At 48.6% G+C, this 13773-nt stretch overlaps 1 protein-coding gene across 2 annotated transcripts in view; it reads left to right on the forward strand.

The window, feature by feature from the left end:
* The first annotated feature begins 2442 nt into the window (after window positions 1–2442).
* MASP2 (MBL associated serine protease 2) overlaps window positions 2443–13773 on the forward strand; it is a 36824-nt gene continuing 25493 nt past the window's right edge. The window contains exons 1-4 of one of the 2 annotated variants that reach the window (XM_060258998.1): window positions 2443–2860; window positions 5184–5406; window positions 7283–7460; window positions 12101–12232. In XM_060258998.1, coding sequence (XP_060114981.1) covers window positions 2853–2860; window positions 5184–5406; window positions 7283–7460; window positions 12101–12232 — 541 coding nt within the window. In that variant the 5' untranslated portion in view covers window positions 2443–2852. The remainder of the gene's footprint in view (window positions 2861–5183; window positions 5407–7282; window positions 7461–12100; window positions 12233–13773) is intronic. The other variant, XM_060258997.1, reaches the window with a different exon arrangement.

Here is a 13773-nt window from a genome sequence, read left to right on the forward strand (position 1 = left end):
CTCAGAGCAGCTCACAATCTCCTCTACCTTCCTCCCCCACAACAGACACCCTGTGAGGTAGATGAAGATATTGGATTTATATCCCGCCCTCCACTCCGAAGAGTCTCAGAGCGGCTCACAATCTCCTCTACCTTCCTCCCCCACAACAGACACCCTGTGAGGTAGATGAAGATATTGGATTTATATCCCGCCCTCCACTCCAAAGAGTCTCAGAGCAGCTCACAATCTCCTCTACCTTCCTCTCCCACAACAGACACCCTGTGAGGTGGGTGGGGCTGAGTGGACTCTCACAGCAGCTGCCCTTTCAAGGACAACCTCTGCCAGAGCTATGGCTGACCCAAGGCCATTCCAGCAGGTGCAAGTGGAGGAGTGGGGAATCAAACCCAGTTCTCCCATCTATGAGTCCACACACTTAACCAAAGACAAAATGACCTGCATATAGCAAAAAGCTTACACCGTTCTCAAAGGTTAGGCTGTGATTAGCCATTTCCTGTTCAAAAGCTGCAGGCTGGAGCTCAATAAACCAGAGTTGCCAATCCCCAGGTTGGGGCAGGGGATTCCCCTGGTTTGGAGGCCCTCCCCCCGCTTCAAGGTCATCAGAAAGCAAGTGGCCACTGGACTCAAACTTCTTCATGTAAAATCTGAGTCTGTGAGAGAACAGTTGCTAGTAAAAGTAGGCACTGTTCAGCTAGATGGACCACTGGTGTGAAACTTTATTGAAAGGGTCCACAGTTTACAGCAGAGCACACACTGCTTGCATAAAGGTAAAAATAGTCCTCTGGGAAAGCACCAAGTCGTTTCCGACCCATGGGGTGATGTCACACCATGACGTTTTCTTGGCAGACTTTTTGTATGGTGGTTTGCCATTGCCTTCCCCAGTCATAGAGTTGGAAGGGACCTCCAGGTTCATCTAGTCTAAATCCCTGCACAATGCAGGAAACTCACAAATATCTCCCCCTAAATTCATCTACACTTTCCCCCCAGCAAGCTGGGTACTCATTTTACCAATCTTGGAAGGATGGAAGGCTGAGTCAAGCTTGAGCCGGCTACCTGAACCCAGCTTCCGCCGGGATCGAACTCAGGTCATGAGAAGAAGAAGAAGATATTGGATTTATATCCCGCCCTCCACTCCGAAGAGTCTCAGAGCGGCTCACAATCTCCTTTACCTTCCTCCCCCACAATAGACACCCTGTGAGGTGGGTGGGGCTGGAGAGGGCTCTCACAGCAGCTGCCCTTTCAAGGACAACCTCTGCCAGAGCTATGGCTGACCCAAGGCCATGCTAGCAGGTGCAAGTGGAGGAGTGGGGAATCAAACCCGGTTCTCCCAAATAAGAGTCTGCACACTTAACCACTACACCAAACTGGACTGGACTGCAGTACTGCAGCTTTACCACTCTGTGCCACGGGGCTCCTGCCCAAGGATCTCTAATAGCAAAGCTGTGAAGACCAACAGCACCTGACAATGTGGGAAGTGGCTGTCAGAAGAGATTGCCCTTTGCCTGCTTATAGCGGAAGGCCTTCTGGTGGCTGGGCTCTCTGCGTGCGTTTAAATGGCCACCTTTCCCACATTTAAACACAACACTGTTAAGACGTTCAGACGCTAGTTCCTGGGTTTTAATAGCAGGAAATAAAATTTAAATATGCCTTCATTCATTCAATCAGTTTATTATTACAGCCCATGGCCAGCATAGATTAAAACAGCAGGAACTCATTTGCATATTAGGCCACACCCCCTACATCACCATTGTTTCACACAGGGCTTTTTTTGTAGAAAAAGCCCAGCAGGAGAGCCAGTTTGGTGTAGTTGTTAAGTGTGCCGACTCTTATCTGGGAGAACTGGGTTTGATTCCCCACTCCTCCACTTGCAGCTGCTGGAATGGCCTTGGGTTAGCCAGAGCTCTCACAGAGGTGTCCTTGAAAGGGCAGCTTCTGGGAGAGCTCTCTCAGCCCCACCTACCTCACAGGGTGTCTGTTGTGGGGGAAGAAGATATAGGAGACTGCAAGCTGCTTTGAGTCTCTGATTCAGAGAGAAAGGCGGGTTATAAATCTGCAGTCTTCTTCTTCAGGAACTCATTTGCGTATTAGGCCTCACCCCCTGGCATCAAGCCAGTCGGAACTGCGTCCCTTGTGTTCCTGCTCAAAAAAAAGCCCTGGATCAAAACAAACTAATTTACATAAAATACAGAAAGTGCACAGCCAATGGGGGTATTATAGTTTAATATACAAAGACTTTAAAAACAAGGTATTTCAGGGGAGAAGGGAAGTTATCGCATTCTTGAAAGGAGCAGTGTATGAATTCTGCCAGAGACTGGATCAGGTTTTGTTTGTTGTAGTTGCTGAACAAGAGCCAGGATTCTCAGCCTGTTTACACATATTGCACAAGAATGGGGAAGACCAAATTGACGAAAGGGAACTAATGTTTCTAAAAGGTTTTCCCCTCCCATTCCTCCCACCTCTCCTGCCTAAAGAAATCATGTAGTTCCCAAAGCCTGCCCCAGGTCTTCTTCCGGACTTTGCTTTCTACCCTGCACAAGCACCTGGTCTATTGCTCGAGAGCTGAGAATTCAACACACGCTCTGACGGCTCATCCACTAGTATTTTTCATCTGTAAAAAGAGAACAAATGGACTGAAACATACTCATGCTCACTCGTTGCGCCGATCAATCATCTCTTGTGGAACTTATCCACCTATCAGACTGACGGGAAAGGACAAGATAAAGATTGGAGTTCAAAATACAGGCAAACACGGCCGAGCCAAAAGAAAGGACAACCTTCCCCCAACAGAGCAAACATAGCTGGGAGAGCGGCAGCATATACGGAAATCTTGGTGGAGTTTTCCTGGGCTTTTTACAATGTTAAGGTGGGTTCTAGCCACAATGTCTTCCCCTCCAGGAAATCAGGGGCCTTTCTTCTGACTCTTTCTTCTGTTTTTAGCCATGAACCTTTACCAATATGCAATTATGGAATTCACTGCCACAGGAGATGGTGGCAGCTAAAACCATAAACAGCTTCAAGAAGGGACTGGATAAACATATGGCGCAGAGGTCCATCAGTGGCTATTAGCCACAAGGCAGTGATGCTCTGTATTCTTGGTGCTTGCGGGAGTAACAGTGGGAGAGCTTCTAGTGTCCTGGCCCCACTGATGGACCTCCTGATGGCACCTGGTTTTGTTTTGTTTTTGGCCACTGTGTGACACAGAGTGTTGGACTGGATGGGCCATTGGCTCAATCCAACATGGCTTCTCATATGTTCTTATGTCTGGGGCAGTGATGCTCTGTATTCTTGGTGCTTGGGGGGCAACAATGGGAGAGCTTCTGGAGTTCTGGCCCCACTGGTGGACCTCCTGATGGCACCTGGTTTTGTTTTGTTTTTGGCCACTGTGTGACACAGAGTGTTGGACTGGATGGGCCATTGGCTCAATCCAACATGGCTTCTCATACGTTCTTATGTCTGGGGCAGTGATGCTCTGTATTCTTGGTGCTTGGGGGGCAACAATGGGAGAGCTTCTGGAGTTCTGGCCCCACTGGTGGACCTCCTGATGGCACCTGAGTTTTGGCCTCTGTGTGACACAGAGTGTTAGACTGGATGGGCCATTGGCCTGATCCAACATGGCTTCTCTTATGTTCCTATGTATATGATTGCCCCTAAAATACTCTCCTGTAAGGGCTTTGCATTCCCCCAGCACACTGCAAGTCCGTATTAGTTGGATTGGGCTTCAAAGAGCTGCTATACAGATTGTCCCACTGAGCAACCGACTCTGGAGGCTTTTGGATTCCGTCCAAACCCGTGATAGCTAGGCAGAAGTTCCATGTTCACAAGCAGTATTTCTTTAATTATGAGATGTTGAGGACAAACAACAGAGGGGATGAATGTCATCTTCATCTTCTGCATGGGAATAGCTGAGGGATACAAGGGACATTCCTGAAAATGTTCACTGAAATGCTTTGTGCTTTATCCTGCAACATTCCTAGATTCTTCACTGGGGAAATGTAGGCAAAGTTTAGGTGGAAATCTTGAAGAATCTTCTCTTTCTATATGCACCTGTGCTCAATTTATATTTCTCTAAATGGCTATTGCTTATAGTCCCCCCCTCTGCACATACACAGAGGATATGATTCCTTTTTGCATGAGGCTTCTTAGTTGCAACACCTCTGTTTGGGTTGGCTGAAAGAGATAGTGTGGGGGGGAGGGAGGGAGTCTTCATTGCTGACCTTCCAAAAGAGGATTGTGCTATTTGATAGGACTTTTCTGCAATGCTTTGGGGGAATGCAGCTGGAGAATTGGGGCAGATGGTGCAGGATGAAATGATTTGTGAGTCAGGTGGTATGCTATTAGGATTCACTGTGTATTTATTGTTGTTATGGATACTATCAGACCTAACCACTCCAAGTCATCGCAGGGCATTTATGTTGGCTAGACTAAACGCGTTTCCCTCCAAAGTTTTACAAGGGAGATATCAGCGAGTCCCTTTAGCCGACAGACTTTGCTCCTGTGGAGCAAATACCCCTGACTCAATCCAGCATATATTGCTTGATTGTTCTTTATACCATAACCTCCGTAAAGATTTATTTGGCAAGCTTTCTTTTTCTCCAGATTTGTCTATTCTGCCACCCTGTTATTATTTATTGAGTGATACTGAGGGGGTGGTTAGTGAGGCTGTGGCAAAATTTCTGGCTGACATCCTTACATTTAATTCTGACCATGTTTGAATGCATCTGTAAGCTCGGCTTTATCTTGATTTTATCTCCAATGTTTAAATTTTTATATTCTGTGTATTTTTATCTGAATCTATTATGCCATTAAAGGTTTGGTATGGTACTATCAGGTAAGGATGCCAGCTGAGAGGTGGGACCTGGGGATCCCTCAGAATTACTACTCTTCTCCAAACTACAAAGATCCATTCGCTTGGAGAAAATTGATGTTTTGGAGGGTGGACTCAATGGCCTTATATCCCACTGAAGTCCCTGTTCTCCCCACACTTCATTCCCAAGAGATTCTCAAACTGGATCTGGCCACCCTACATCCTCATCCCCCACTGGCGGCCAGGGAGGACCTGGCAACTGTAGTCTTTTGCAAGTCGCTTTGAGGAGGAAAGGTGGGACATATTCCAAATAAATGAAAGCTCAGAAATCGGCACAGATTTGCCATCCACTGCGCTACTTCTTCATTCCTCTTTCCCGCAGGATTTGTCTCTTCTTGGTTGCCTTCTGCCATGTTGTGGTCAGCGATGTTGTCCAACTGCAAAAAATGTATGGGAGGATTGCGTCTCCTGACTTTCCGAACGTTTACCCCAACAGCAAGGAGAGGACGTGGAATATCACCATGCCCCAGGGTTACACCATCCGCATCTACTTCACCCACTTCAACCTCGAGTTGTCTTACCAGTGTGAATACGACTATGTGAAGGTAGAGGCACCTGTTGTGGGAATAAGTGGGGTGTTTTATGTGGCTTTTGTGCCAGTTCACAAAGTACATTGAGGGCTGTTGTAGATCTGGAAGGCAGATGATTTCACATCCATTCAACTAGCAAGGGGCTCTTGTTTAACCTGGTAGCTCAGTTCTTGCAAATTCATCTTATCACAGAACATAAGAGAAGTCATGTTGGATCAGGCCAATGGCCCATCCAGTCCAACACTCCGTCACACAGTGGCCAAAAACTCAGGTGCCATCAGGAGATCCACTGGTGGGACCAGAGAAGACTCTGGAGAGATCGCATATCTGACAACTAGAAAGAATCTACTTATTCCTTCATGAGAATGCTGCAGCCAGGCTACTAATGGGGCTTCCTCGTCAGGAGCACATTCAGCCTGTGCTGAGAGCGCTGCACTGGTTGCCTGTTGCGTACCGAATCCATTTCAAGGTCCTGGTATTAACCTTCAAAGCCCTATATGGCCTAGGACCTACCTATCTGCGGGACCGCCTTGCCCCACATGTTCCCCAGAGAGCACTGCAATCAAGTTCTCAAAATCTTTTGGCTGTCCCTGGGCTAAAGGAGGCTAGACTCCACCAGAGCAAGAGCCTTCTCGGTTGCAACCCCAATACTTTGGAACACCCTTCCAGAAGCCATCAGGGCCCTGCGGGATTTATCACAGTTCCTCAGGGCCTGCAAGACTGAACTGTTTTGGATGGCATAGAACATCTCATGGGAGAGGGCTGCCGCTGTATCTGGGCCCATAGCGCTTTTATTACTAACTGCCCAGGATCTGTGCATGTGAGAAAGAAAACATTGAACATATGAACATATGAAGCTGCCTTATACTGAATCAGACCCTTGGTCCATCAAAGTCAGTATTGTCTTCTCAGACTGGCAGCAGCTCTCCAGGGTCTCAAGCTGAGGTTTTTCACACCTTTTTGCCTGGACCCTTTTTTGGAGATGCCGGGGATTGAACCTGGGACCTTCGGCTTCCCAAGCAGATGCTCTACCACTGAGCCACCGTCCCTCCCCATTATATGATCCGCCTGAAGTAGCACCATCGTCATTTATCTGATTGTTTTATTGTTTTAATATTGTTTTTGTTTACTGTCTATTTTATGCTGTTAGCCACCTTGAGTCTGTATGGAATGGGCGGGATATAAATATAACGTAAATAGATAAATAAAATAAATCACCCACAGAGACCAAAACATATGAAGGGCCTATTAAGGTTACCTGGTCCCAACAAGGCCAGAGGCCTTCAAGGAAACAAGGCAGCAGTCCAGCTTCTGCACGGACCGAAGTTCAAGGTCCCCTTTAAAATCAAAATCGGAGGTCAGCCCGAATACTGCTAATCAAGCCCTTTGAGAGGCTAAACCAGCCCATCTCTTTGTCTCTCCTGCTAAATTAATTAGCATTCCTTTAGAAATGCATCTGGAAGGCTGTGAGCTAACTTCCTCCCTTCCTCCTGCTTGGTGCCAACTTCCCAGGATACAAGGCATTTCTCCACACTACAGTTTTTTCCAGGTGATCTGCAGCTACCACCTGGAGACTGGCAGCCGCACTTTGGAGCGCCTTCCCCCTTGAGGCACACCTGGCACCTACTTCACTTTCTTTTAGGCACCAGGCTGAAACACATCTTTTTACCCAGGCTTGTGGGTTTTCTCTTATTAATCGGTCTGCTTCTGTTTTGTGGAGTGTTGTTTGTGCCGCTTATGTCTAACAGCTTGTGTTTTGATGGCTTGTGTTTTAATACCGTGACTTTTAACTGCAAGCTGCTTTCAGCAGGACTCTGAAGAGGCAGCACAGAACTATTCTAAATAGATAAACTTGCCACCCCACCCCACCCCTGCACAACCCACATTACAGATGCAGTCTGGAGGGGAGGTCTTGGCCACTCTGTGTGGTCATGAGAGCACCGACACGGAGGAAGCCCCGGGGGACAAGACGTTCCACTCGCTTGACAACAACCTCGCAGTGACCTTCCGATCGGACTACTCCAATGAAAAGGGGTTCACAGGCTTTGAGGCTTTCTACTCTGCTGAAGGTGAGGGGTGAAAGATGGTCTTTTCAGCACCAATAGAAACAGGTGTGCTGCAGAAAGTTTGCTGTCTGTGATTCTTTCTGAGAGCCAGTTGGGTGTAGTGGTTAAATGTGCGGACTCTTACCTGGGAGAACCAGGTTTGATTCCCCACTCCTCCACTTGCAGCTGTTGGAATGGCCTTGGGGCAGCCATCGTGGTTAAGTGAGCGGACTCTTATCTGGGAGAACCGAGTTTAATTCCCCCCTCCACTTGCAGCTGCTGGAATGGCCTTGGGTCAGCCCTAGTGGTTGTGAGCGGACTCTTATCTGGGAGAACCGGGTTTGATTCCCCACTCCTCCACTTGCAGCTGCTGGAATGGCCTTGGGTGAGCCATAGTGGTTAAGTGCGCAGACTCTTATCTGGGAGAACCGGGTTTGATTCCCCACTCCTCCACTTGCAGCTGCTGGAATGGCCTTGGGTCAGCCATAGTGGTTAAGTGTGCGGACTCTTATCTGGGAGAACCGGGTTTGATTCCCCACTCCTCCATTTGCACCTGCTAGCATGGCCTTGGGGCAGCCATAGTGGTTAAGTGAGCGGACTCTTATCTGGGAGAACCAGGTTTGATTCCCCATTCCTCCCCTTGCAGCTGCTGGAATGGCCTTGGGTCAGCCATAGCTCTGGCAGAGGTTGTCCTTGAAAGGGCAGCTTCTGGGAGAGCTCTGTCAGCCCCACCTACCTCACAGGGTGTCTGTTGTGGGGGCAGGGAGGTAAGAGCGGGCTAAAAAAATTGAATTAAATAAATAAATAAAATAAAGGAGATTGTGATCGCTCTGAGACTCTGAGGTTCAGAGTATAGGGCAGGATATAAATCCAATATCTTCTTCTTGCAATGCAGAAAACATAAACGCCCGAGATTCTGTGCTTGAACCTGTGTGGTTAGAGTGCTGACTACTGCTTTAGATAATAGTTTTGATTTATCTCTTTTATTAGATTATTTTAGGGAGACTGATTTTTATTTGGGTTTTATTACATGGATGGTTATTTTTAACTCATGAATCATCGTGTGAATCTTGTGAAGAGCACACGACAGATAAATAAGATATATAATAACAATAACTTGAACTTCCTTAGATTTAGAATCTGCTTACGAACTGGGTTTTACTGCCAAAAATCAATCTATGCATTTAAATGCATTAGATAGGAAAATAAACCAGATTTCAATGGCATTTTCCAAGCTTTCAGGTTTTTGTCAGTGTCGTGGCAGTTCAAATATCACGCTATCCGGGGCTTTTTTTTTTAGCAGGAACGCAGTTCCAGCTGGCTTGGCATCGGAGATGTGGCCTAATATGCAAATTAGCTCCTGCTGGGCTTTTCCTACCAAAAAAAGCCTTGTGTGAAACAATAGTGATGTCAAGGAGTGTGGCCTAATATGCAAATAAGTCCCGCTGGGCTTTTCCTACACAAAAAGCCCTGATGCTATCAATAGGCTTCCCAACCCCCCCACCCTGCCGGGGGACCCCTGGATTAGCAGCCTAATCCCCCGCTCTCTAAAAATCTGAAAGCGGGGGTGGGGGGTGGAACGGCACCGTGTCTCTTTCCCTGCCTGGCTTCAGGCTTCTCCCTTCCTCTGGGTCACAAAGACCCACCCACCGCCAGCCTGCTATTCGCTCCAGACCGGCCTCCCTTCGCGAGGTGCATGCTGGGACTCATAGTCCTTGCATCCTCTCCGGCTGCTGGGTGGCGTCTCCTTGGGGAGTCTGGCCGGCAGGGGTGGGGGAGCTCCACCCCGGAGGACCATGTGCGTTTCTACCTCCGGAGGCTTCAGTCGCTGATTGAAAGGCTTCCTCTTGGGATGGTGTGTTGTGTTACTTTGAAGAAGTTGGCAGCAACTCGTGAGTAGAAAGGCCCATCCCCTTCAGAGTCACCAGAAATGGGGGGGGGGGACACATCTGCTGAGCATTATTCTCTATGTGGAGATTGATTCTCATAGGGTATAATGGGGAATTGATCTGGAGGTTTCGGGGGCTCTGGGGGAGCTGTATTTTGAGGTAGAGGCACCAAATTTCCAGTATAGTATCTAGTGACTCTCCCCAAAGTATCGCCCAAGTTTCAAAATGATTGGACCAGGGGGTCCCATTCTATGAGCCCCAAAAGAAGGTGCCCATATCCTTCATTATTTCCTATGGAAGGAAGACATTTAAAAAGGTGTGCGGTTCCTTTAAATGTGATGGCCAGAACTCCCTTGGAGTTCAATTATGCTTGTCACACCCTTGTTCCTGGCTCCACCCCGATGTCTCCTGGCTCCACCCCCAAAGTCCCCAGATATTTCTTGAATTGGACTTGGCAACCTTAGCTATCGATACGATTTCTTTGGTCATTCCCTGCCTGTCTTCCATCCCTTTGGATTCACATTTGAGGACTGTTTCCCCACTTTTTTTTTGTTTTTTTATTTATTAAATTTGTTTCCTGCTGCCCCTGAGTCTGGCTCAGTGGGTGACAACCACTTATAAATATACAATGTACATATACATTTGAAACCTACTAAAATAGAATATTTAGTCCATAATGAATCAGTTTGTTCTGCATATGCACTGAAGTGCTGCAGCAGCCTCAAGGGTGGGGAAGAACTGGGGTAACGCTGGGATCAGGCCTCAGATTCAGCAGCTCACAGAAGCGCAGCTCCTGAACCTTTCTGTCACCTCCCCCTCTTGCTCCCCACCGATCTTGTCCATTGACTAGTAGGTGCAGCTGCATAACAATCCCCGGATTAGGAGAGCGGGCAGCCAGCCAGTCACCAGGAGCTTTGCCACGCCCCCAGCAGCCCTCATTAACCCCTGGAGAAGCCCACACCACCCTTTCTCCACCTTACGTGATTCCGAGTGGCATAACGGAACCGGCCCGATTCTGCCTTCAGACCCAGTCCCATCAACTCCCTTTTGAGTTGCCAACTCCTGAAGGGAGCTTATCTTCTTCCCGCCATGAGGGCACGCTGCCACCACCTGTTCAGTTTAGGGGTTCCTGTCCGAGAGGAACAGGACTCCCAATCCCCCTTCCTGCCAGTTCTGTGGCCTCAAGGTCCACTGCCAACCCAGCATCTGGTTAACAGCGACCACAGTCCTTCTTTGGGAGACCCCTGGAGTATTGGCACCCTTGCCAACTGTATACCTTACAGTAGCGTGGTCTAAGGTTAAGGTTGCCAATCCCCATGTGGGGGCAGGGGATTCCCCGGTTTGGAGGCCCTCCCCCCGCTTCAGGGTTGTCAGAAAGCGGGGGGAGGGGAGGGAAATGTCTGCTGGGAACTCTGTTATTCCCTATGGAGATTTATTCCCATAGAAAATCATGGAGGATTGATCTGTGGGTATCTGGGGCTCTGGGGGGGCTGTTGTTTGGGGGTAGAGGCACCAAATTTTCAGTATAGCATCTAGTGCCTCTCCCCAAAATACCCCCCAAGTTTTAAAAGGATTGGACCAGGGGGTCCAATTCTATGAGCCCCAAAAGAAGGTGCCCCTATCCTTCATTATTTCCTATGGAAGGAAGGCATTGAAAAGGTGTGCCGTCCCTTTAAATGTGATGGCCAGAACTCCCTTTGGAGTTCAATTATGCTTGTCACAGCCTCGATCTTGGCTCCACCCCCAAAGTCTCCTGGCTCCACCCCCGAAGTCCCCAGATATTTCTTGAATTGGACTTGGCAACCCTATCTAAGGTGGTTGGGAAATCTATGTGGTACAGAGGGACTACCTTTTTAAAACAGACAAAATATTTATTTAAAATTTATAACTATTTACAGGCATTCTTAAATACAGGGTGAACAGAAGTAATAAATTAAAGTAGGGATAAACGCTCCTTCTTTCCCTAATATATAACTTGCCCTAACCGTACCTTCCAGAACCGACTCACCAGTCTCCAAAACTCAAATCAAACTCAACCGACTGTCAGCTTCCCCTGACAACTTTTAACTGCCCGTTTCCCTCCAAAAACCTCTAATATAAAACCCAGTTCCCACCCAGGAACTGGTTTTTCCTCCTGCAGCCTGAAAGACTTCCTGTCTCTCTAGGAGGCCTCCTCAGAAGTGCTGCTTCCAGACAGGAGGGGAGGGCGAAGGAGGAATAGACTAGGCCAAAGCCTTGCCTAGAGTTTAAGACTCCTCTAGCCAACTCCCAGACAAGCACAGGCCTAAAATGGAGTTTCTCCACACTGATCTTTTGACTGGGGGGGGGGGAGGACAGCCCAGGAGAGCCCCAGGCAAGAGAGGCCTGCTTGGGCTGGCTGGATCACTAGCCAGCCCAAGCGGGCCTCGCTCACCTGGGGCTCTCCTTTCTTGCATCAGGTTGCTTTTGGCGGGGGGCGGGATATGCTAATGAGTTTTGCTAATTAGCTCTGCCACCTATTTTTCTACAAAACGACCCTTTACTGGGATGTTTACAAAGTTGTCTATACAAGGGTGGGGGGCGGGGGGGAGTAGCATTAGGGAATGAAAACTGAACTTTAAGGCAGTCTGGAAAACAGCAACATTGCACCTGTGCCAGGCTTTCCTCATGTCCCGTTATCAACCTTGGTACTGTGTATGCAGTCATACCTTTCTATAAATCCTGCCCCACAAAATAGCTTCGTCTCACTTTGGGCAAGATCAATTTAACCAGCTCTCTCCTTTCACCCTCCCTCAGATATTGATGAGTGTCAACAGCGAATCGACAATGAACCAATTTGTGACCATTATTGCCACAATTACCTGGGTGGTTTTTATTGCAGTTGTCATATCGGCTACGTGCTGCACAAAAACAAGAGGACTTGCACAGGTGAGTCTGTCCCATGGAAAATGGCAATACGGTTTCTGACAAAGAGTGTCAAGCCGCCCCATTCGTGAGCTGGTTACCAGCATTGACTTCCAAGTACAACTTCAGAGCAAAGTGGCTAAGTAGGCTTCCCACCCCACCCCCCGCCCTGCCGGGGGACCCCTGTATTAGCAGCCTAATCCCCCGCTCCCTAAAAATCTGATAGTGGGGGGGAGGGTGGAAAGGCGTCGTGTCTCTTTCCCTGCCTGGCTTCAAGCTTCTCCCTTCCTCCGAGTTACAAAGACACGCCCACCGCCGGCCTGCTATTCGCTCCAGTCTGGCCTCCCTTCACAAGGTGCATGCTGGGACTTGTAGTCCTTGTATCCTCTCACGTCTGCTGAGCATTATTCTCTATGTGGAAATTGATTCTCATAGGGTATAATGGGGAATTGATCTGGAGGTTTCGGGGGCTCTGGGGGAGCTGTTTTTTGAGGTAGAGGCACCAAATTTTCAGTATAGTATCTAGTGACTCTCCCCAAAGTATCGCCCAAGTTTCAAAACGATTGGATCAGGGGGTCCCATTCTATGAGCCCCAAAAGAAGGTGCCCCTATCCTTCATTATTTCCTATGGAAGGAAGACATTTAAAAAGGTGTGCGGTTCCTTTAAATGTGATGGCCAGAACTTCCTTGGAGTTCAATTATGCTTGTCACACCCTTGTTCTTGGCTCCGCCCCGATGTCTCCTGGCTCCACCCCCAAAGTCCCCAGATATTTCTTGAATTGGACTTGGCAACCCTATGGTTAAGGCTCAGGCCATGTGCAGCACACCGTTCCAGCAGTGCAGAATTCAGCACTCAACACCTCAAATTTCATCCCGCCCCCCCCCCCCCCAAAAAAAACCCCACACACGCACACCCTCAATCTCCTACTCTTTATGGTCGCAGTGATAGGTCTGAAAACATTTCGGTTGAAGTGATGTTTCTGGGGAGGGAAGACAACATTGTACAGGCCTGTGTTGTCACATCTGGAAAGCTAAGCCAGGTTGGTACTTAGAAGGGAGGTCACCAAGGAAGACTCTGCAATGGCAAACCAGCTCTGCTTCTCATTTGCCTTGAGAGCCCATGACTGGGGTCACCATATGTCCGTTGGGACTTGACAGCATTTATGTACAAATGCATATCTCAGGAGGTTGGGGAAGGCGAATGGAAACAGCCTGAAGTCTGGAGTAAGGTGTCCTTGCTTAGGTCTTGGTGATTAAAAGAAGCAAAATCAGCTGTGCAAAACAGGGTCCCCAACCACCGGTCTGTGGACCAGTACCAGTCTGTGGCCTGCTATCAACCGGGCCATGGAGCAAGGCAGAGGTGCTGCACGACCCCCACCTGCCCAGGACCAAGGTGGATGAAAGAGGCAGTGCGGCCTTGCTCCAAGGCAGGGAGGCAGCCTCAGAGTGAGGCAGAGTAGTCCCGTCACCCCTTTCACCCGCCGAGGACCCGATCAGCTGATCGATGGGGGTGGCAGACTGGCCTTCTGCTGCCTGGCCACCTAGCAGGGAGGTGGCAGAAATGG

This window comes from Heteronotia binoei, chromosome 18 (genome assembly GCF_032191835.1).
Source record: "Heteronotia binoei isolate CCM8104 ecotype False Entrance Well chromosome 18, APGP_CSIRO_Hbin_v1, whole genome shotgun sequence".
NCBI classification, from domain to species: Eukaryota; Metazoa; Chordata; class Lepidosauria; order Squamata; family Gekkonidae; genus Heteronotia; species Heteronotia binoei.